A 25,013-nucleotide genomic window follows, 5' to 3' on the forward strand; every position below is an offset into this window, starting at 1 on the left:
CAACATGCTGCATGCAGCTGAGTGACAAAAGGACCCTCTACTGCAGCACAGAGCTCTCTACCTGCAAATTCCTCCAGACTGAGTGCAAGCTGTTCAGCAGGAGAACCCCAAAGGGGTGGGGGACACTGCACTGACAGAAATTTAGCATTTTTATGGGTTTCTGGCCATTTCCAGGTGGTCCCTGTACTGTCCAGGTAACACTTCCAGCTTTGACAGACCACAGTGTGAAATGTGAATAACCCTCCAACAATGCCCAGTGCTTACACAAGGGCAGAACAACCTGCTCTTTACCAGTTCACCTTAAAATATGTAGAAAATATGCTACACCTAAGACAACACTTACCTGTCTGTGATTAATTTTAATGGATGGTCTGTATTTTGGGACATGCTGTGCTATCATCACACTGGTTAGAATGTGGCTACAGTAGTGCACAAGAGGAATTTGCTCAACTTTGCATAGGAAGAACTCTATTTTATATATATATATAAATAGTCTGTTATGCAATTAATGTAAAAACATCCAGCATACTGGATATATAATATCCATGATTATGCACAACAGCTAACCAGTATTTTTTGAAAGCATAAAGCGTGAGCAAAGATCACAGAATATCCTGAGTTAGAAGGGACCCACAGGGATCACCCAGTGCAGCCCCTGGCCCTGCACAGACTCCCCAACAACCCCACCCTGGGCATCCCTGGCAGCGCTGTCCCAACGCTCCTGGAGCTCTGGCAGCCTCGGGGCCGTGCCCATTCCCTGGGGAGCCTGGGCAGTGCCCGGCACCCTCTGGGGGAAGAACCTTTCCATCTCCCGCCTGAGCCTGCCTGGCCCAGCTCCAGCTGTGCCCTGGGTCCTGTCCCTGTCCCAGGGAGCAGAGATCAGAGCTGCCCTCAGGAGGAGCCACAGTCCCTGCTGAGTCCTGTCCCCTGCCCTCAGGAGGAGCCACAGTCCCTGCTGAGCTCTGCCCTCAGGCTCCTCTGCTGCAGTGGAACAAGCCCAGCACCCTCAAGCAGCTCTTTGGGTGGCCCCTCCAGACCCTTTACCATCCCCGTGTCCCTCTTTTGGGCACTGTCCAAGAGTTTTAGCTCTTTCTGGTCTTAACGGTGCCCAAAACTGTCCCCATGTCTCGAGGTGAGGCTGCACCAGGTGCTGCTGGGCCTGGTGTCCCCCAGGACAGGATGTCCCTGCTGGCTCCAGGGCACTGCTGAATCAGGTCAAACTGGACATGGACCAGGACCCCCAGGTCCTGTCCCGTATCTGCTCTCCAGCCCCTTGTTCCCCTGTCCATCCACACAGCCAGGGGTGCCCACCCCAGGTGCAGAACCCCTTGTTAAACCCCACAGAGTTGGTGATTGCCCACCCCTCATTTTCTGAGCTCTCTCTGCAGAGCCTCTCTGCCCTCAAGGGAGTCAACAGCTCCTCCCAATTTAGTGTCATCAGCACACTTACTTAGTATTCCTTAGAGTCCTGTGTCCAGGTTGCTAATGAAGATGTTGAAGAGCACAGGGCTGAGGATGGAACCCTGGAACCCCAGCAGTGACCAGTGCCAGCCTGGTGTCACCCCAGTCACTGCCACCCTCTGTGCCTGACTCGTGAGCCCCTTGCCCACAGTGTTTATATCCACCTGCAGGCTGGATCCTGGGAGAGACTGTATCAAAAGCTTTGATGAAGTCCAAAAAGATCGCATGACTGCCTCTCCTGGGTCAACCAGGTGTGTCACCCTGTCACAGAAGGAGCTCAGGTGCGACAAGCAGGACCTTCCCTTCATGAAGTTGTGCTGACCTATTGTTGCCAGATGAATACCTGTTTGCTCAGCTGGTAGGGAAAAGACAATGATTATTTTGTAAAATCACTGGCCTGTGGGACTGCATAATGGGGACCATGTTAAACATCAACCAAAAAGAGGAGCAGGAGAATATGTTTTCATCTGCAAAATAATTAATTACATTAGTTGTGCCAACTTAGCTCCAGGTTTGAGAAAGTAACACCAAATTCATGGGGTGGTCAAGTGTAACTTCAGGGCTGACAACCACCAGAGACCACTGCAGAGACCCCTGAGACAGACAAACTCAAGTGAAAAGGGAAGGAACGTATGTTGATGACTTTGGGGGAATGATTATCATATGTGTGTTTCTTCTGGGAAGAGCTGTGAGCATGCATGTGATGCACAGCCTATGAACAGGACCTTCTCTGTGCTCAGCACGCACGGTATTGCAGAGGAGACATCCCCTGACTCCTGCAGCTGAATGAAGAATGGCTGCTTCTTAATGCTGCACTGCTGCTAGGGAGGTTTTGTCCATTTTTCAGTAACACAATGCCTGTGGTGTCCTCCAGGTGTTTTTCAATACCTCACAGAATAATCTTCTCCATCACCTTACCAGGCACTGAAGTGAGACTGATGGGCCTGCAGTTTCCAGGATCACCCTTCCTGCACTTTTTGAAAACTGGGACAATGTTAACCAGCTTCCACTCAACTGGGACCTCTCCAGACTCCCAAGATAGTTCAAATATGGAGAGAAGCCTCACAATGACATCAGCCAGGTCTTTGAGTATTCTCAGATGAACCCCATCAGGCCCCATAGATTTATAGGGATCCAGCTGGTGCAGCAGATCCCTACAGCTTCAGGATCAACTGTGAGTTTATCATTTTCAAATCATGATCATTCAGCTCAGGGCACTGGGACTCCCTTAGCCCATGCTGAAGAGATGTAAGGAAAACATTAAATATCCCTATCTTGTCAAACTCCCTATCTGTGAGGTGACCATCCTCATTCTGGAATGGGCCAATGTAATTTCTGCACTGCTTTTTGCTGATGTATTTTAAAACCCTCTTTTTATCATCCCCCACAGTTCTGGCAAGTTGCAACTCCAGTTAAGCTTTGGCTGCAAAAATTTTCTCCCTGCAGAGCAGCATCTCCATGTTCCTGCCACATCACCCAACCTTCTCCTGCTGGGCATACACCTTCCTTTTTCGCTTTATCTGCAAAAGAAGATCCCTGCTCAGCCAAACCAGCCTTCTGTCTCATCTGCTTGACTTTCAGCATTTTGGAATTGCCTCTTCCTGTGCTGTTGGGAGGTGATGCCTAAAATGTGACCCATAGTAATGGACCCCAGCACCTTTGGAAGAATTTTCCCAGGGATCTTGCTCACTATTTCCCTGAGCAGCCTGAAGTCTGCTCTCCTCATGTCCAAGGGTGAAATTTTCTGGCACTTTTTCTCCTAGCAACAGAGATTTTAAACTCGATCACTTTGTGGCTGCTGTAGCAAAGATGGCCACCAATCATGTCATTCATGCAACCCTCTCTGTAAACAAGCAACAGATCAAGGAGGGCATCTTTCCTAGTCAGCTCTTGTATATATATAGTACTTGTATATGAAGTTGTCATCCAGGTGTTTTAGTAATCTTCTGGCCTGGATTGTACCAGCTGTGTGATGCTCCCAGTTGATTTCTGACAGATTGAAGTACAAGGACAGTTGACTTGGACGCATCCCTTAGTTCCTCGAAAAAGGGATGCATCCCTCAGTTCCATTGGTGTTATTGTCTGGGCCGGGAGATCTACAGTAGACTCCCTTAGAGACATCTGCATCATTTGACTGCCCCTTGATTCTTACCCCGAGGCTCTCAACTGTGCCACTGCCAATTGTGGCCTCCCTACATTCTAACCCTTCTCTTACATACATTGCCTCCCTCAGCCTCATCTGCCCTGCCTGCTCTTAAAGAGTCTGTAATTGTTCAATAGGGCACTTCAATCACAGGACTCATCCCAGCAAGGTTTTACTTATGCCAGTGATGTCAAATCACCTGGACTGGGCCAAGGATCCAAGCTCCTCTTGTTTCTTCCTCAGGCTGTGTGTGTTGGAACAGAAACACTTCAGGTGTGGTTTGTTGTAGCTAACACCTCCCACCAGCGCTCAGTTCCTCAAGTTTAGGTGCATCACCCCACTGCCTCTCACTACCCAGCCCAGTTTTGTCCCTTTCCCCCTTCCAAACTAGTTTAAAGCTCTATCAACAAGTCCTCCTAGTTCCTATGCTAGAAACCTTTTTCCCCTCTGAAGGTGCATCCCATCAGGTGTCAGAAGACCACGTGTTGAACAGACGTCCCATGGTCAAAAAACCAACATTATTCTGACAAAACCAGCCTCTGCCCTTGATAGACAGACTCCTGGAATGCTACAGTGGCTAACTTGCCTGTTAAAAAGGGGTTTTTGTTAAACAATAGACTACATTCTGTAAAAAAAATCCCTCTGCATAATGAAACATCTAATTTATTAGCAGGGCAGTGGTAATTCATCAGTAGGGAGCAGACATGACTTCTCAAACCTATTTGTCTTAGTTTGTATTTCGTAATCCTTTTCTTCTTTCCTCTCATTGGTTTTTACTATTATAGTACTACCAACATAAATTGAGCTACATTTTGCTCAGATTTACAGATCAAGTTCCTTAGACTGTCAGCCAGGCCATGTAAAACCATTTTAAAATATTCATTTTAGGAATACAAAAAGCATTTTTAAATTGCATCATTTTCTTTTTAGTGTAACAACAATAGAAAAAAATTACTGCAAACTTCTGTTCCAATTAAGAAGACCCCTTGGGGACCACTCCTCTGTCCCCAAAGGAGAAATAATGCCCATGTCTGTTTCCTGTAAGACTGGAGCTACTTCCTTGCTTTGCCATCTATAATTACAATGACCCCACCCTAGATGCCCACCCTGAGGTTTACATCAACCAACTTCAGCCCTGTGGAAGTAAAACCTATTCCAAGGTGCCTTACAGAATCCACAGAGTAAACAGGTATTTGCTCAGGAGCAATTAATCTGTTTTAGACTTGTACCTTCCGGAGGGATAACCAGGTGACATTCACACCACCTGCTATGAATGTCACCAGGTGCCGAGGACATCACATGCATTATTTATTTGGATTAGTGATGGAATCTTCTCGGAAAACCAGCCCTCTAAGCAAATATCTTAAAGCTGTTAGGTCTTTCTTTTTAACTTAGTATTTTACTTCCTGTAGAAAATGGTACAACTCAAAAATCTCTCACCTCAGCAAACACAACTGTCATCAAATATTCTCTTATGCCTTTCCCCTTAACACAGCCCTGAAGTGAAAACAGACAAGGTGGTGTGGGCTGGAATGAGCTTTAAGGTCCCTTCCTACCCAGACCATTCTGTGATTCTATGACTTTGCTATGCTGCTGTTGCTAGGAAGAAGCAGCAAAGCGGTGGGAACAGAGAGTATATCACAGCCTCGACCAGAGGAGCAGCAGGGAGCAGCATGCCCGGTGGTTTCTGTGTTCTGTGGGTATGGAATACCTCTGCGGATGCTCCTCCTCAGCTTGTTGCAGAGGTCCAGGCGTGGGTTCTCCAGGCTGTCCTCAGCTGAGCCCGGGCTCTGCTCGGGGGATGACAGCCCCCGGCTCAGGTCCAGCGGCGCCTTGCTGCCCGTGGGTGGCGGGGATGTGGCTGGGCTGTAGTTTGAGGTAGGACTGCTGGCCACAGACGAAGCAGAGAGGTCGAGGGCACCGATCCTGGAGTTCAGAGGGGACGTCAGTGACAGTTTCCGCGTCCTGGCGGGTGAGGAGGTCCTGGAGAGTGACAGGGGAGGAGGAGAGGAAAACTTGCGGCAGAGATGTGGCGACTTCCCGTCAGCTAGGTACTCCCCTCTGTTGTTCTGACTGGTGGCAAAGAACAACTCCAAAGACCTGAGAGTAAGAAACACAAAAAGAGCAACACAGTAGCAAACACTGAACAGGTTTAAGTGAAAACGCTTAAATTTTGTGCAAGTCTGTTTGGCACTGCAAAATCTGTGTGACACTTAGTCCTCAAAGCTCGGGCAGATAGCTGAGACAGACTCTCCTTAAAAACTGACATCCTACACACTAAGAACCTTCTTCTTAGATTATTTATAAGCAGCAAATAGCGGGCAAAACGCCCACAAAATGAACAGCGAATGAGGCCATGGTGTCTCTCTGAGAAATCCGTGACAGGAAGGCGAAGGGCCGCACACGCACCTGACAGGAATGGAGGTGAAGGGCCGCCTGTAGATGTCGGACAGTTTCTCCAGCACCACGGCCGCGGTGGTGAAGATGCGGTAGGTGTGCAGGAAGGTGTTCAGGAAGTCGATGCTCAGGAACCGCAGGTCCGTGAGCCGCTCCAAGAGGCGCTCGACGCTAGCGTAGCGGATTTGGGGGACTTTGCAGGAATTCAGCGTTTTGCTGAAGCAAATATCAATGTCATCTCTGTGAAGACGGGCATCAGATCTACACAAAAGTCAAATTTAAAACACTTTACCAACAAGTGATTACGGCTCAGGAGTGGTATTCCTTTAGCTGTTCCTGGCAACATAATAGCAGCAAATATTTATGCACTATTGTGTTTCATCAATGCAAGAAAACTCTTAATCTGTGGTGATACCTGCTTCCATAACTAAGGGAACCTAAATCTTATTTTTGGCAAATGTTTTACACTTCAAAGCCTAAGAAACTGTTACTGATGCTTGAATTTCTGAAATGGAACAGGCAGCAGAATTGTCTCCTGTTGTCTCTTTCAGGCTGCTGTGGCATGTAGTTCAATATTACTAAAATCTCAGTATAGAATAATTGATTGCAATTTTTTCTGCTGGGATCAAGTTTTATCTAAAATAGAGTAATGGACCCTAACAAAACCCAGCAAAATTAACCCCCCAGCTAAGTTTAAGGCTCACCTGCAAATTCACATCTGCCTTCAGGCTCCAAGAATTACTTTTTGTTTTAAAAGAGGAAAGAGGGAACAGCACAAAACATCTCAAATTTCAAAGCAGAAACCAAGGAGAATTTTTGTTTCAGTGAAAAAAACAAAACCAAAACCTGACCAGTTTTTGCTTGGACATCAAAATAAAAGTCATTTATGTAACTCTACCCATAATGTTATTTTTTTTCCGTCAAATTCTGTTTTGCTTAATTTTATCTAGTTGAAGGCTTAGTTTGTAAATAAACAGGATGAATACCAAGTAAAGCATCTTTCAATAACCCGATCCTTTCGTTCAAAATTACTGGATTTTCTCAGAATAAAGATTAGGATATTCCACACACTTCTACACCGTATTACATAAAAGAAACAACAAAAAAATTCTTGTTTCTTAAGCTGGGCCCTTGGAACAGTGGCGGTTTTTTGTTTATATCATCCAATGACATCTGACTCTGAAAGTCAAAGTGTGCTGCAAATTAGACAAGTAAAATTTAAGTAAGAGAACACCAAATTTGTGTCTGTTGTTAAGATCCTGTATGTTCTTTAGAATTCCTATTCCTTTCTGTTGACACTGGGACTAAGGTCCTGCTATACTTTGAAAGGGGACAAATGTACTTTTAAAACTCAGCAGGTGAGAGAAGTGTTTACACACTGGAGTGTTCCTGGAATAATGCTGAAGACAATAAATGCCTTATTTCCAGGGTATGTGCCCTAACAGTGCATTGCCAGATGTTTTCTCTCTCCCATTTCTAAGTGCAAAAAGAGGAGAGGGAACAACTACAATAGAGGCATTTGAGAAATGAAGAGATGTGACAGGTAACACTAAGAAAGGAAACAGTTTTATGTCTATCCCTATGTTTTGTTCACATATTTATATTGGATAGTAGTAAGTAAAACTCATGTAAATTGAGGTATGTAGAAGATCTAAGCTGTGTTGAAAATTTGGAACCACATACTGAAAATGTCTCATTAGGAAAAAAAACCAACTTATTACAATAAATAACTGGGAGAATCCAGAGGTAAGGGAAGCAGGCTTCTAAACAATGATGCTACTTTGATGTGATAAGTTAAAATTATGAGAGAAAATAATTTTTTAACAGAAATAAATATAGAGAACAAAAACTTTGGCTAATATAACAAAATACCTTTGAAAATGGGACTTGTCTGCAGTCACATAAATTCTGAGGACATTTTAGAAGATCTCCAACAAAATTATGAGATTACAGGGAAGAGCTACCCAAGGACAAAATCATTCATCTGAGGCATAACTGCAGCCAACTAGTCAAAACCCAGAAAAACCTGAGCTGTGATCCAACACTGTGAATTAAGAGTTCACCACTCTGAGTGGTCCCTACAATTCCAGGAAAGGGATTTGAAAATATATGTTTTGGGATATAGGATGAGTTCCATTGAACCAAAATAGAAGAAAAATAGAAGTTTGCATTTTCTAAACACATTTTGTTAAAATTTTGTTGAAGAAACACAACAATCTATTTTGTTCACTGCTGCACTTACTTGATCATATGTGGCACTGTGACTTTGGAGTTTTCTTCAAACACTATTGTCATTAATCCATTGCACCTTATATTATCAATGCACTGTGAAAATAAACATTGAAAACTGTTAAAATCAAAACACAGGGTAAGGGGACTTATTCCCACACTTTTCATACCCCTAGAAGCTCAAAGCATAGCTTTTACAGGGTATGGGCTGATTAAGACATGGTCTTTTCTCAGATGAAAAGCAGTGATGCAAGAATTAGAGTCGACATGCTTCTCTAGCCTTTGCCTCTCAGGGTATTCAGTTCAGCAACCTTTTCTTTCCACATGATTAAGTATTTTGAGTTGGAAGTGATATTTCCTTTGAAGCTCCTTTGAAAGGGAACAGAACTTATTATTTGTAGTATTTTCTGAACGAGTGTAAGCTTGAAAAATCAAGACCACAAGAAAGTCACAATGCTTTATACTCCAAGGGGTACGGTAATACCTTAACCTTTACTCTGTGCAAAAGACCAGAAGGGAATATAAAAAGCTTCCAGAAACACACTTGTAAAAACAAATTCAAGTGCTGCTCCTTGTGAAACACAGCTGTGAGGAAGCTATCCAACTGTTCCCTGCAAACTCTTGTTTAGGGCTGGGAATTAGGAGGGACTTTCATATGCAGTTTTATGTACTTCAGATGTGTCCAGGGCAGGGAACGGAGCTGGGAAGGGGCTGGAGCCCCAGGAGAGGCTGAGGGAGCTGGGAAAGGGGCTCAGCCTGGAGCAGAGGAGGCTCAGGGGGGACCTTGTGGCTCTGCACAAGTCCCTGACAGGAGGGGGCAGCCGGGGGGGTCGGGCTCTGCTGCCAGGGAACAGGGACAGGAGGAGAGGGAACGGCCTCAGGCCGGGCCAGGGGAGGCTCAGGGTGGACAGCAGCAGGAATTTCCCCATGGAAAGGGTGCTCAGGCCTTGGCAGGGGCTGCCCAGGGAGGTTTGGAGTGCCCATCCCTGGAGGTGTCCCAGGAAGGGCTGGAGGTGGCACTCAGAGCTCTGGGCTGGGGACAGGGTGGGGATCAGGCACAGCTTGGGCTTGGTGGTTTGGGAGGAATTTTCCAGCCTCAGTGATCCTGAGGTGCTGAGAAAACTCAGCACTACAAGCCTTGCCCCTGGAACTCGACAAATCTCACAGAGTATCAGATTTATATGGTCTGCAACAAGAACCTGCTACCAAACCCTACAGTGCTCTTGTCTTTATAATACTTTCTACTTCTATTCATTAAGTATCATACATACATACATATATATATATATATGTGTGTGTGTGTGTGTGTGTGTGTGTGTGTGTGTGTATAAATACAATCTCCTTACATCAGTAAAAAGGAGTTTCAAAAATTATCACATACATTTATCTTGACTTCAAGAATACATGCAGCATTCAGGCTTTGAAACATTTCATAGCAGAGCAATGACTGCTACTGGATTGCTCAAACCTGATAATCAGAGGCCTCTTCAGGTTTAGATTACATCTAGAGCTATAAATTTAAAGTATCATCTATGTAGCTGTATATGGTCTTCAGTTCAGGTTTTTAAGATTATTTGGAAAGTGCAGCTGCAATAACTCACAGAATTATTTTCTCAAATTATTACTTATAAGCAGTGACAAACACATCTAATAGAGATACATGTATTTTCTCTATTTGAACTTGAAATGTTTCAAAGAAGCCCTTAGCACCAATCATGGTATCAGATGACTTTTTAATAAATTATAATTTAGGCTAAGAATGGACTTACTTGTGTTCTTAAACAGTCTTTCCACACCAGCAAATAACTCCAGTAATTTCACATGTCAGTGGAACAACATAATTCACTGAAAATTTGTTTTGTAAAAAATTCTTCAACCAGGTCTGTCTGTAGGGCAGCAAGTTGCAGCTCATGCTGTTTTTTGAGATTTTTAATTTCCTATTTTTGTTCTTTCAAAAATGTTAATCCAGCACAAAGTAACTCAAAATACTTCTTTTTAAGCAATTTCTACTCATTATGATGATGATTCATCTGGAGATGTTGCCGGCAATGATAGCAACTTTGGAAATGCATGACATTCCATGATGATATTTCTCTAATCAGCTATTTCTCTCTAAATTAATAGAGGATAGGACCTGAATTCAGAACTATAAGAGATATATGTTCTTGTTTGTGTACATAAACAAAACACAAATAGCCTTGATTTAGCTCTGGTGAGCTGGAAGTTCAGATTTTTTTTTATTGTATTCAACTTCTTTCCACAAATACATTATTATGAAGTTTGTCTATTATGTTTTTAACTAAAAGCTATTTAAAAAAAAACGAAACAACAACTTCTCCCTGACATTTTAAAAATTTTAAATACCCTTTTCCTTCATTCACAACACAGACAGCTCCTGCTCCCTCTCAGACCACTCAGCAATTATTTATAATGGTTTGTTAGTAGTTTTTGGTGGAAAAAAGAGTTTATCCCATTTTCTTACTTCATTATTGACATGATATGGTATCAGTTTCACACTAGGACTTTCAGGTGATTTTTGATCTGTATGCAAATCATGAGAAAAACAGTAGTATCCTTCTTCTTAAACCAAAATATGTATCTGGATGGGCTATCCTTAGACATAGAAATTATTACCATTAGCTTCATGTTTGTCCATGGACAATTTTGAAATTTATACTGTGTCTCTGTTATTGAGAAACACACTTCCCTGGTGACTCAAATGCAATGACAGAATTTTGGGGAGAACAGGCAGCACTAAGGCTTTCTCATACAGAACACAGCAAATCAAAGACATTCAGCACCCCTGTCTCAGGCTGCTTTTCAGAAGTACAGAGTGAACGAAGACCTCAACACAAACCAGGTGAGGAAAGCACCGAGGTACCTGACTGATGTCACTTGTCCATGCAGCTTTCTCCTGCCGAGACGGAGCTAAAAGGACAACCGTGAAAGGAGGAGCATCTGTAGGCTCCACTACGAGCTTGAAATCCAGGTGTCCAAACACCTGCCCAGAACCTTTTGCTTTACAGGCAGAGCAGGAGAGAAAAAGTCACAACGTGAAACTTCAGAGTGTAGGACAAAGAAAACAGTGGTTTCATTTAAAACGAAAATTGCTTTGAAACATCTTCTGTATAAAGAGCAAATCCAATTAGGTACCCAACAACTCATTTTGCTGTTCACATATGCCAAGTACAAAAATACTGGGATTTGCTCTTAAAGATAAAGTTTCTTCTAACACTTGCACGCTAATGTACCATCACCTTACCAGAAGTATCACTCAAATTAATGAAACTACTTTCACAAATCAAGTGCAAAACTTGACAAAATGCAGGATGGAAGACAAAAGGGTTAACAAAAAAATCAGCTTGAGACCATGTTTTGTTATTCCACTTGAAAAAGCTCACAGTCCAAATTTGTGGGGAGCCCAAGACAAAAAACTTCCCATTAACTCTTCCAACTCACTCAACCCCCGTGTATTTCAGAAAGCTAGTTATCTGCTGCTTTTAAGTTGGTTTTTTGGGGGCTTGGGGGGGTTTTTTGGCTGTTTTTTTTAAATTTTATTTTACAAGATGCTCTGCGCAAACTTGTATACAAAAGTCAGCAAATAATTCGTCACATCTCCAGCCAGCCCTCTCTAAAATCCAATAAAGGATGTCAACAGCAGGAAAAAATACAGTGTAACAATCCCCCATCCAAGCCAGCATGTCCATTATCGGAAAAGCCATTCCACCAAATCAGTTTTACACTGCATTCTGCTGGTTTCACAAAAACATATCTATTTGCTCTTATTAAAAAAAAAAAAAAAAAGGATACTAATTTTAGGAAACTAGAAACTGTACTTACTACTGACAGCTGAATTTAACTTACAATCATCATCACTCGTTTCTGTCTCCTCGACCAGTGTGCACTCTATTAGAGACAGAACACCTCCTGTCTGTGGAAACAGAGCACAATTCACACAAATGTTATTTATTCCCATTTGTCACAAGGTTTTTTAAACGCTGACACACCTTACTCTAACATTTACATTACTCAGAGCTCTAATGAAGATGCATCAATTTAACAATAAACATTTTTCCTTAAAGAACTAAACCCAGACAGATTAAATATAATTTTTCTTAATCGAAGAGATGAACAGTACAATGTACAAAACTTCTTTCACTTTTACCACACTCTAATTTATGTCACACACAGACTTGTTCACAAGTTCCCAAAAAGTTTCATCTTCTGAATTTAAGTGAAATACATACAAGATTTTTAAAATTCTCTATTTATTTTGCAGAAGTACTTGAACTATTTAAGAGGTGCAAAGTGAGAAAGCATATGAACCTTAATAAGCTCTTGGTATGTCAAACTAAAATTCTATTCAACATAATCCACTCTGTGAACTACCAACATCTCTTTATCCACAAGCCAGCACGACAAAAGCCTGATTCTCAACAAATATAACAAGATTGTTCTTAGATGACATTTTAGTTTAAGAGAACATGCTGTTCAGGAAAACAGAATTGACTTTGAAAATTAATTTTATTAGAGCTCTGGAAAACGTTCTTTGGCAATTCTGCAGGGTTGTACTGGCTGATTTATGCACTGAAAACTGACTTAAATTCAGTGCTACATACACTGAATTTATTCACTACTTCAAGCAAATAGATACATCAATGCCTTGTTTCTAATCCCCAGTTTACTAGAAGTAACTGGGTCTAAAAAATTAAAATTGGCTGAATTCTATTATTTGCAATGAAAAGACAAAGCAGTTAAATACTGTGCACTACTCCACTTTTGTTTATAACCACTAACACAAAGCTCATGTTAAAGACACAAAACAGTAAAGTGTTGAAAGTCCACCCAAAGATGTGTTTTCATTTCGCAAATTAAATCATAATATAAAGTCCATACCTTAAGAAGATGGAGTTTTCCTCCTGAGCTTCTTGTACAAATTAAGAAGTGTTTTGTAAACAAGAAGCATTGTCTTTCTCCTTCTTTCTTCAAAGACAACGAGCCGAGGCGAACTTTACTGAGCTTTCCCCTCTCAACTGAGGGGACCTGGATAAGGGAACCTGGTAAGGAAGGTGCAAAGTTTACTATGTTATTGTAATATTTAGTAGGCAGTGCTCAGGTTGTTAATTCATTGAATACTATTAATTAATGCAACTCTTCATTCCAGTATCAATGTATATCAGCGTCTCTTTTAAGCACAAGTTAATCACTTTTGCATCGCACAAGTTCCCTTTGTTTCTTATCATAAATAGACTCAAACAAGTACAGTCTAGACTAACACTTGTGTACATGGCAGGATTAGATCTAGGGCTGATTAGGCAATTAAACACACTAAGAGGACACTGATCAGAAAATGCAGCTGAACAGCATCACTTCGACAGTCACTACACTTGCAAAAGACAAGGTACTTCCAAGCCAAAGAGACAGAGAATGGGAACATGTTTTGAAGGAAAAAAGTTTGTGTGTGTGTGCCTGTGTGCAAGAGAGATGGAAATGAAGCACATTTCTTCTTATCTTGTACTGCATAACTGTCAGTGCTCCACAGCTCATCTGAAATGTGTTACCAGTAAAACACTCCCGAACTAAATTGAACCTGCTTACATAAGCTTGAATTTGTGCTTTGCAGAGCTCCAGGCTGGGGACAGCTCTCCTTCTCTGCTGTTTCACGTCTTAGTCTCTGACCAACTTTTCCACATTGATACCACCATGTGTATCACCTCCAAATTGGGAGCAGGAGTTAAATTTGGTGGTGAAGTGCAACTCCTCTGTATATTAAACAGAAAGACTTCTACCATACAACTTGCTGTTAGCAGACAGGGCAGCCAAGAGACCTCCTAGTCTCATTCCCACACATCTCTCCTCACTATTACCTCAACAACTGGCTCATGTCTGGTTCCAGCATCAGGTACTAATACAGCTTAACCAGGAGGAAACTAATTCTAGGAAGAGGCAGCTGACTTAGCTCCCTGATAGGAGCAAGGTCCAAAAAGCACCAAAAAACTGATGGTGCAAAGGGAGCTACATAGCAGAACAAGCAGGAGGAGAAGGCTTTGACCTGCCTCTTCCAGATACAAACTAGCACAGCTGCATCAAAGCTCAGAGTAGTGGCAGCATCCTGACACAATGCCAGCCTGACAGAATTATCCACGAAATATTAAATTAGCAATTCTTACTCTATGTCTTCAAAAGAATTACAAGGTTGCATATATGCAGACTTAAATTATCAAAGAAATTATAGTAACTGAGAAAGCTGATATTTATCTACATTTTTTTCTACACTTAGCTCTCTCTATATGTTTAATTAGCCTTAAGTTATTAATATGTAAACTTCTACTGACAGGGGAAAATACACAGCAGAAAATTTGCCAGAGAACAGTGTTCTCTGACAGACATTTCACATTTAGACTAAATGTGTATAACATGACTTGTGTCACCTAAAAAGAACAGTGGAGTGAAGTTGTGCTCTAGAATTTTGCAAAGGAATTTGGAACATTTCAAGTTCACTTACATTCTGACCCAAACACATAAATATTTATAGGCTGTTGTGCATTTCCCCTGGACAAACAGCCAACCTGCCTCAGCTGTGAGAGACAGGGAGGACATCATTTCCATGTGTTGGAACAGTGACTTTTCCACGTTACACTGACTGTCCCTCAAGCCACGTTGCAAGGCCAGCATGTTCAAAACAATTCCCAGACAAAATTCCCAGGGTATTTTTAGTCCTAAAATTCCATCCACATATTTAGGGTAGCAATAGTCAATCTGTACATTTTGTTTCTGCTTTGCTTATTAGAGTAATAGTGTCTATATATATTATATGCTTACAGATGTAAGTTTACTGGTAAGTTTAGTTAGTTAGTTAGTTAGTTAGTTAGCTAGTTTTATTTTCATTAGCAAGCTTATGGGATTAACATACTCTGTTCTGCCATAATGGGCTGAAGCTTAAACAATGTTGTTGCATGGAGCTGAAATACTGTTTAATAAGGTAAAACAGAGCTAAACCTCTTCCTAAGAGCAGAAAACAGAGTCTGCATTTTCTCTCTTCCACATTTATAGAGAGGAACACATCTCCTACACAAACTGCATGGCTGACACCAAGCAAGGACCTTGGGCATTCTCAGCAGGCTTTAGTGGTTAACAAAACTGGGCATTGGCTCTACCACAGATTTCCTCTTAAGGAAAAAAATGGTCACAACTGGCCAATGTACAGATGCAATGAGCAAGTGAAGCTAATTTTAGAACATTCACTAACAGTATAGTTTGGACAATAGTGTAATCCCAGGAATTTTTATCCAGCCACAGACCTAAGCACTTTCAGCACTTCAGTGCTTCAACAGTCACTCTCTCAGCCTTTGTTCAATCTAAGGAATATAAAAGACTGTGTTTATAAAAAAACCCAAACATTTAAAACTCTACACTGAACTGTCTGATTTACCAAGTCAGTCTGGCTTTCCCCATGCTGAAGGTTTTGGGGCTTGTTACTCTTTTCTTGTTTGTTTTTGTTGTGCAGAGGGTTAAACACTGGAAGAGGTCGCTCATTCAGGGGGTTGTGGAGTCTCTGTCCTTGGAAACAACCAAATCCTGACTAGACATGGCAGAAAGCAACCTCCTCCAGCTGGTGCTGCTTTGAGACTAGAATGGGTCATTTCCACAAGTCCCTTCCAATTTCAGCCACTGCATGATTTTGTGGTTATGATATCTTTATCAGCAGAGGTAAATTCACAGCAGCTGATGGCAGAAACATCAGAGTGTGTGAAGGCACTAGAGGGGCTCAAGACACGCAGCTGTTTGGATATTAACAGATTTGAGACTCCCTGAATGTCCTTTAGCCTCACAAAGAAAATGTTCCTCATCTGTTGGTGTGCATGACTATAAAACCTGTTCCTAAGTAAGAGCCAGGGAAAATCAGACCCCAAGAAACTTGAAGAATTCACAATCTGGATTGCAAAACACTGCCAGGGACAGTTCCTGTGGTCTCAACATGTGCAGCTTAACAGAATCAACCTCTTCTTAAAAAAGTAAAGTCTATAACACAGACAAAGTTGTAATTAACATCCACAGGAAAAGCCTGAACAAAGGTAATGGCACCTCTCTCCTGTTTTAAGCTGAAAAAGAGGTTCCTGTACCCATCTACACTAATCAACACAACAAACAGAAGCCCAGCTGAAATTGGAGGAGATGGACGTCACTGCCGAAGTGACCCCACGGTCAGATGTAAAAGGGAAATGGGCTCCATTACTTCATCTGCGTTATTCAGATCTCTGCCCTTGCACGGAATCACAGCCAGTGGATGTTCCACCAGAAAAACTGATACAACCTTCTGTAACACACACTCTTGTCCACCGCCTTCTGACTGTGTGCCTAGAAATAAATCGGAATTTAATTTATTTACAGCTTTTGGCCTGGGTCTAACACTCCAACAGCAATTGTTCAGACTGATTCCCACAGAAAGAATTCTAAGTTTTACTGAAGAAACACTGGGTACACAGACAAAATATTACCAGTCAGTCTTAAGGGAAAAACCCCCATAAATACATAAACACATTTTTATTACATATTGTAATAATCTGGGGAAAAAAAATCTAAAATTTAATTAAATTTCATGCTACAAGTCAACCTAGGATAATCACAGCCTTATAATCTTTTGTTTGTGCGTGCAAAACAACTTGGTCTTTTTCTTAAAGCCATATTAATAACTCTTAGAACACCTCAGAGATAACAAATGCATATATTTAATGAAGAATCAAGTAATTTAATAGCAGCTATTGTAAAAACAATATTGGAAGTTATTAAAGAAAATTCAATAGTTAATACAGAAACAGCACAAAATACATTTCAAAATGTATAGAAAGCCTATTAATTTCCAGCTGTGATATGGCCCTATTAAATACCAGATGTTCTGCTGAGGTTATCTGGAAAAGGTTTCATGAAGGGATGCACCTAAATTATATTCCTACCCTTTCCTGCGTATATTTAATGCTTTTCAGCACAAAGGAGCAAAATCAGTCAAAATCCTACACTACAGATCTGTAGTTACTGTGTACAAACCCAATAACTTGCTTTACGATATCCAGAAGTAAAATATTATATAAATGGGGGAAAAATAAGCAGTTAAAGCAAACACCACCAAGTAGGAATTGTAACCAAACTGCAGTTCCTGGCAAAAACTGTTATTTAAAATGGTAAAGTTATTCTAGCACAGTTTTTTGGAACTTAACAACAAATTCCACCCCGCTATAACTGATTTTCAGCAGAAAAAGTTTCCAAAGCTACCATCAACAGACAGAAAGGGAAAGAGTACTGCTCTTCCCTTGCTTCATCCCCTTGGGACCACAGTCCAGGCAGAATGTGACTGACTGTCCCATGGGGGCTTTGCCACTCACTGCTGCTGATTTTCATGGTTCCTGAAGAGAACAGTTCAGAACTGAGGACCAACCGCAGCCCAAAATCACCTGTTTGCAGGGGATTTTGTGACTCACCCTGCAGGGACCTGGGGCAGGCTCAGGATGCTGACAGTGCCCAGCCTGGCGATGGCAGTGTGACCCCTGCTGCCTTTAGTGCAGCTTTGCATAATTACACGGGCAGTTTTGCAGAGGAATGTCTTACCTTGGCGTATAAAGGTTTGGCTGGTATCTAGCAGTATGTCACAGCCCTCCACTATGGTCCTTTCTATGGCCAGGTTCTTCCGGATGTTTTCTGTGTCACTCACCTCGTCGTGCATCACTCTGTTGGAGACAAAGCAAAATGCACGTTATCTCCCCAAAACGTGCCTCACACCTGCTGTGTCTGTTTTCACTTACAGAGTGCAGACACAGTGCATGCCCTTCACCACCTGCTGCAGAACAGATCTACCCACCCAGTGCCTCATCACTCCAGAGCAAGTCTCTTGCCTTTTTTCTCTTCTTCTCAAACAATTCTTGTGATCATTTTGATTTTTCAGCAGTGGAGCCAATTTTGCCAGACTTGTTTAGGGACTATTCCTGAACACATGTGACAGATGCCACCGAGCTACAAACACTTCACAGCTGATAGAAGAGAACTCGATCCTTAATGGACTGGGCTGCCACAAACAGGGAAGTCTTGCCTAGAATTGTGTAGGGCACATTGTAGATTTTCTCTCCATGGCTTTAGGGTCCCACTCTGTTCCTGCTTCATCTTTACATCTCAATGTATCAATCCCTTCCTCCCTTCCTCTTATTGCTTTCTCTCTATTTCTTCCTCTATTTTTGGGTTCTCTTCCCTTCCCTTTCCTTCCCTTCCCCCTTCCCTTTTTCCCTTTCCTTTTTTTTCTCTCCCTCAACAACCACATCCTTGATACGTCACCATTTACTTTCTCCGATTGTTTTTTTTTTTATAGGCATCCCTCCCCTTACAGAGAAAAATACAGATTTTTTTTTTCAATGCTGAAACGAACCCAGAAGTTTACATGATCTTGTAGTGATATTTTCCTAAATTGGAACTGGACCACACTTTCTGGAATCTCCTCCTCCCTCAGAACTACATTAAAGGGATGGAAATGAGTCACTTTATTTTATATTTATGCTCTATACTGACTTTATGAGCAGAGAGGATCAGTCAGCCTCAGACTCCAATTCTGAATGTTCAGTGATGAATCAGTTGGAACAGCAATGAACTCCGACTTATGAGATGAAGCCAACCCAAAGCTGATTTATCTACTTGTGCAGATCTTTTACAACTAACTATTTTCCAAGCCCATCTTTAGTGAATACTCCAGACAGTGAATATTTATATCCTGGAGTTCACTCATGGTCTCTTTGTTCACAGCAGAAAACTCAGTTTCCCAGAGAGGAGAACCACATTTCCCACTGGGTTGATGAGAGGAACATCTGAGAAAGGTCTGGGGGTTCAGGGAAGAGCTTCATTCTACAGGTTTCCACAGGGAGCATCAGATCTCAGAATATATCTTTAGTTCCTGCTTATCTTATTATTTGAAGCATATATGAAAGTCGGTTTTCACATCAGCATGCAAAAACTATAACACAGATAGAGAACTAAGTACTTTTCAAGACCCTGATTATTTAAAATGCCCTTCTCTCTTTAAGCTAAGAACAAAAAACATATTTCTCTATGTAAAGAAAACTGCTCTGTCCATAACCCAGGAGTAACTAGTTTCTATAGTGATTTCAATTCTCCCCTAACCAAAATACAAGAAGACACTTGTAGATTTAGGTTTTCAAAAAAAATGAATAAATAGAAGAGACAAAATACTACACTGGGATATTTTTTGTTATTTTTCATTATCTTCTGTTTTAGGTTTCATCCTTTTCTTTAAAACATGCATCTTTTTTAAAGGAGCAAAACCAAATATAAATAAAGAAAAACAGGTTCTTCTTTTCAAAACCTTTAATTCAAAATTATCAGACATAACAGAAAAATCTTACCTTGAAAGTTCTTCTAGTTTAGATTTAGCAAATTCAAGGCTTTTTCTCTCAACGTGTTCATGTGGTGTGTGAGCCAAAAGTTCATGAAGTGTTATAATGTATCTGGGAATCTTGAAACCAATACGGTATAGTATCAGTAAATCCATATATATCTTCCCTCAATTTTAATAGATTATGAGCATGCAAATTTCTTTTGACATTGAAAATACCAGGTGACCTGTCTGCATTCAGATAAAATTCACATTGCACAAAAGGAGGTTGAAGAATGTCCAGGATTTGGCTACAGGGTAACAAGGACCCTTCAGAGCTTTTAACCACAGTAAGAAGGACCCTTCAGAGCTTTTAACCAGAACCAAGTGATGGTGCAGCACAACTTGTCTGACACAACAAGAATTATGTAGGAGGAGAGGCAACATTATGCTCAAGTGGAAAGTCATCAGCAATGACATAATAACATTCCTCATCACACAGGAACAGGAGCATCTCTTCCCTTGACCTGGTTTCAACTCAACCCAAAAAAACACCACATCCATAAAAACTTTAAAATATAGCACCTCAAAAATTAAAAAAGTATTGCTGCAGGTGGTAATGGCTCCTTGGGCTAATATGAATAACTAGCAGTAACGTAGGTGTCACTGATGCCCCTTTTAAAGTTTTTTTCTCTATCTGGGTTGCCAATAACTGAGCAAACTGAGGGGTTTCAGTATTCCTCTGATGAGTAAAATGTCAGGTTAAACAAAAAAGACACAAAATTATCAGGCCACTGCTTCACAGACATCTTAAAACAGCTGCAAATGTCTAATCCAGGCAGATCACAGTAAAGTATCAGGAGGGTAAGTACAGTTTTCAAAACTTTCGCAGTTTATTTTTCATTTTCTAAAGATCAAGTCACTTGAGAACAAAGAGGGGAGAAAGATACAAAATGTATTCCTAGTGAGATGCTTATGGCTGCTCCAAGTTGCTGTATGTCACCTCTCCCTGGACTTTATAATCAGAGGTCCTAAGTCAAGGAATTGCTCCTTGGCAATTTTCCTTGGTGCTATCCTCATCCCACACTCCCCTTCAACATCCGTAAGACTCTGAACAAAAACGAGCCAGCATAGCTGGGGAAGAGATCTCTGCAGGCAGAGTTTTGGTGTAACAACAAAATAAATTAACCTAAACTAATTTGCAGGAGAGTATTTCTAGTTAAGCAAGAAGAGCTTTCAATTGATTATAATATCAGTGACACAAAATGAAAAGTAAAACCAAATATACACAAGAAATACACAGGGACTACCTGAAACATGGGGTAGGTAAGGAAAGTTTCCAGCATTCGGCCCTCACATGCTGGGTTGGCTTCATATTGCTTCAAGAGTTTGTCAAAATCTCTGTTTTGCTTACAGTTTGCCAGTACTTGTAGGCTATATTGATGATTCCGAACAAATTCTTGGTATATGTTCAGCATTGGCAACAGAATGTCAAATAAGTCAGCTAGAAAAGGCAGAGAAATTACTGTTTTTCCCCAGCTACCCATCTACTGAAATACATTTTCAAAGAAAGCAGTGTTTTCTCTGGAAGTGAATTGCTATAATCAGTTCTGTTTCCAATATAGTGACAATTGAGAAACATTAAACATAGCTCGTTCACCTCCCCAGCGATGGTTGCTCTGATTATCTTATAGTCAGACAGTATTACCAAAAATGTAAGTCGAATCAATGCTTAGGGCAGAGCAATTCTCATATATAGACCATTACTCCCCACATGGGATTCCCACTATACCTGATCTTGTGGTTTTAATTCTGCAAATGCATTCCCTTCAAAAAGGACTTTTATGAAGTCGTGTCTTTAAAAAAAAAAAAAAAATCCCTACTGAATTTTCAAAAACAAATATGAAACTTATACCGCAACAGAAAATAAAGTAACTTACCTAGAATTAAGGTAGGCCAGTTAGCTATTCTTGCTTTTAAGCCCTGGTGAAATATCTCATGAAGAAACATGATTGTTTCACTGAAAAACAAGTATTTAAACAAACAAAAAGACAATTCTGGTTTTATTTTCTGACTAATAATTCACAGAGAAACATCTCTTCCTCTTTTGCACTTTGCTAGAAAAAAAACAGAAGACAGTTATTGTTATGTAAATAAGTGCTTCCTTTCATTGCATTGTTTAAAAATACTGGCTCAGTGCTTCTAAAAAAACCATAATATTTGGTATAGAAAGATTCTAACATTGTATTCATATTCTAACAAGGAAAAGGAAACCTGCCTCATGACTAAAGAACATATTCTATTTCTTAGAAGTTTGGAGCAGACTTGGATGCAATCCCAATCCTGTATCTAAAGTAAAATGCCTCCTGGGTTACTTGAACATGCTCATTACAACAGCACTTGGATGCCTAATAAAAGAACAGTTCTTTTTTTGCAGGATATGAAAAGACAAGTGAGAGGGAAGGAGACTCCTTAGGCAGGACAACAGAAAATAGAAGCTTTGACACACTCATCCTCAGGGTCTTATCAGGATCTTATCAGGATATGAAGCCACTAAATCCAGTTTTGCTCTCTTAAGAGAAAAAAGAAACAGGAAAGGTGAGAGAAAATTAATAAGAGAACTGCCACAAGAGGCACCATCTGTCCTTTTTTTCCTCTGGCAGAGGAAGACACAGAATGTAGGAAGGTAAAGAGGTCGTGCTGGTTTCAAACAGCATCACTTGCAGCACCTTTGCCTTTCACCCCTGGAAACGTGGTCTGGCTCAGTGACACCACCTGCACCACAGCCAAAACAAGGGCCAGGCCTCTCTACTGTCAGCTGAACCAGAATGGGGAGGAGCAGTCAGGGAAATCCACAAAAAAAACCCAAATAAAAAAGCCACAACAAAGTCTCAAACCAAAAAAGAAACGCCAAATAAAACCCCCATACCTGTTGAGGAAAATGCTACTGACGTCATCGTGACTGATGGGCGGCTTCTTGGAGCTTGCTGCCATCCTCAGGGGCCGCAGAAAACAGTTCACCAGGACATAAAGCTGGTGCACATACTCAGACTCAGCCTCCACCATGTTGAAAACTATCTGGTTCCTCTTCCTCATGCTCTCTGCATGAGGAGAACAAATATAATCTTGGACAATAGTTTTCCATTTTCTTCTGCATAACCAGCCCCGCATAAAGCTCTGAACCTATAAAGGGATCAAGCAGAAAAAGAAAATAAGAAAAAATGCACATTACATGACATATCATAAGCTCTTCACTGTAGAAATAACCCTCAAAATTAAAAGTCTTTGCTTAAAAATAAAAATGTTCACTTATTGATATATAATTGTTCTGTAATTAATTTTTTTTTACATTTCTATTTGTTAAGGGTCATAATTGTTGCCAGGAAACAGACTGTAAAGACATGGCATACATATAACGGAATCTTTCCCTGCAAGCTCGAGTGTTGTCCCCTTCCCATCAGCACAACAAGGGCATGCAGGTCTTTCTTCCTCCCCTTACACATTTCTCTTACACTGCAAACGTATCCCGCAATACTTCCAGGTAACACCTTCCAACACAGATTCAATACCATTATTGGCAGAATTCCTAAACAATTTCTTAAACTCAGTTTGCTTTTCATTTTGAACAGATAACACTTGGCATGTGTATTTAAAGCTATGTATCAATATAATGCTTGGTATCAGACACCAAGGCAACAAACACGTTATTCAAAACGACAGATTTTTGGCATTCTTAAAAAGCACCTCTATGTCATGGGAATATCTAACTAAGCACAATATCTATTAAACTTGCAAGTGGATTAAAGATTACAGAAGAGGTCTACATCTGGTCACAGGAAATTTCATTATGTCTGTGCCCTGATCTTGATGGGAATATCATTCATCTTGAAAGAGAAGTGCAAAATTTCACTGGGATCAGTTTACTCTGAAAAAACACCTCGGAAAAAAAAAGGGCCCCAGCTGACAAAATGACCAAGGTGAAGAATGCAGTGATTTGCACACAAATCCAAAGCTCTCTTGCTCCTAAAAGGGGCATTTCCAGCTTCTATGACAATGGTTAAAGGAAAACTCACACCAAGTTACCAGCTCAGCGCTGACCCTGGCTCAGACTGCACACCCCAGAAAAAGAGAGAAACTAGGCACATTCCATAAAGTATATTAGGCAAATACATCATGGGATAAAATGTGGCACTAAAATATATATAATTAAAGAGGTTTAAGTAGGGGCTGGGCAAAGGAAGACTTGCTATTTGACTGTACTTTAAAAAAATAAATAAAACTAGACAGAATAAAATACAGAAGTACACCCCTTATGCCACCCTTCTCCCTTTAAGCACAAAAGAATTCCTTCATGTTTACCTTCTTAATTTTTTTAATATCTGGATCTTCATCTTCCTGGTTGCCTTGATAAGGTCGCATTTTTTCCTTTGTTTTATTCAGCGCTACAATCTGACAAAAGCAAACATTTATGAAATTCTTCCTCGAGTTAATGGAACCCTTATCTGGAGAACTAACGGAACAGTAATTTCCCCTTCCCCCAGCTTGTGGAAGGGGCACAGAATGACAAGCACACGTTTGGTGACAGGGACTGGAGCACTTCTCCTCAGGCCATTACAGCTCTCTGTCCAGCTGGAAGGGGGACCAGGAATGAGCAGGTTCTCCCCCCAAAACCAACTGTGCCCTTTGGGCTTTATCAGCTCAGGACTGCAACAAGGTTTTCAACAGCACCCTGTGAATCAGAGCAGTCTGGAACAGTTCTTAACACCATCACAAGCAAAGGCCCCGTGCTGGGATCAAACTCAAACCTGAAGGCAGGGAGGAAATTATGCCATCAGTGGCACCCATTCTGCAAAGCAATGTGTTATCCTAAACCCTCTGACAAGAAAAGTAATCCAATCATCTTATCAGGCCCACAATATTTCTAAGAAAATTATTTATCCACGGAGTCACTGGGAGACCATTACATATTAACCTCACTGGGTTCTGCCATTTTCACAAAGTACTACAGAAATACTGAATACCACTGCAATGCACACAGCAAAATGCTACAATCCAGTGATTGCCTGGTGGGTCTGGAACACACCTCCGACTTCAGCCTCTCGATCTCCGTGTCCTGGTCCTCCAGCTGGTGCCGGAGCTGGTTGGCTGCAACCTTCTCGGTCTCCACAATCTGCACCAGGTGGATGTACTTCTGCATCAGCACCTCCCGCTCAATCAGGATGTCTGAGTAGCTGGCAGGGAAAGCTTAGGTCAGTAAAAACAGCCAGATATCAGTCTTCATTCCCCCTTATGAGACATGGACAGATAAACACGGCCCCAACGACAAGAAGGCTGCAAAGCCATGTTTGTTTGGCTTAAGCTGCAACGTAAACCACAAGCCACCCAAATCATAACCACCAAATCACCCGAACTGAG

At 41.3% G+C, this 25,013-nt stretch overlaps 1 protein-coding gene across 1 annotated transcript in view; it reads right to left on the reverse strand.

The window, feature by feature from the left end:
* The window catches only part of RASGRF2 (Ras protein specific guanine nucleotide releasing factor 2), a 116,550-nt gene that overhangs the window by 44,508 nt on the left and 47,029 nt on the right, over positions 1–25,013 (reverse strand). The window contains exons 3-15 of the mRNA XM_069002504.1: positions 24,682–24,829; positions 23,958–24,047; positions 22,528–22,781; positions 21,539–21,618; positions 20,909–21,102; positions 19,630–19,739; positions 17,834–17,952; positions 13,127–13,287; positions 12,095–12,161; positions 11,112–11,248; positions 8,244–8,326; positions 6,014–6,262; positions 5,316–5,704 (exon numbers count right to left, since the gene is read on the reverse strand). Coding sequence (XP_068858605.1) covers positions 5,316–5,704; positions 6,014–6,262; positions 8,244–8,326; positions 11,112–11,248; positions 12,095–12,161; positions 13,127–13,287; positions 17,834–17,952; positions 19,630–19,739; positions 20,909–21,102; positions 21,539–21,618; positions 22,528–22,781; positions 23,958–24,047; positions 24,682–24,829 — 2,081 coding nt within the window. The remainder of the gene's footprint in view (positions 1–5,315; positions 5,705–6,013; positions 6,263–8,243; positions 8,327–11,111; positions 11,249–12,094; positions 12,162–13,126; positions 13,288–17,833; positions 17,953–19,629; positions 19,740–20,908; positions 21,103–21,538; positions 21,619–22,527; positions 22,782–23,957; positions 24,048–24,681; positions 24,830–25,013) is intronic.

Source organism: Aphelocoma coerulescens, assembly GCF_041296385.1.
Source record: "Aphelocoma coerulescens isolate FSJ_1873_10779 chromosome Z unlocalized genomic scaffold, UR_Acoe_1.0 ChrZ, whole genome shotgun sequence".
Taxonomy (NCBI): domain Eukaryota; kingdom Metazoa; phylum Chordata; class Aves; order Passeriformes; family Corvidae; genus Aphelocoma; species Aphelocoma coerulescens.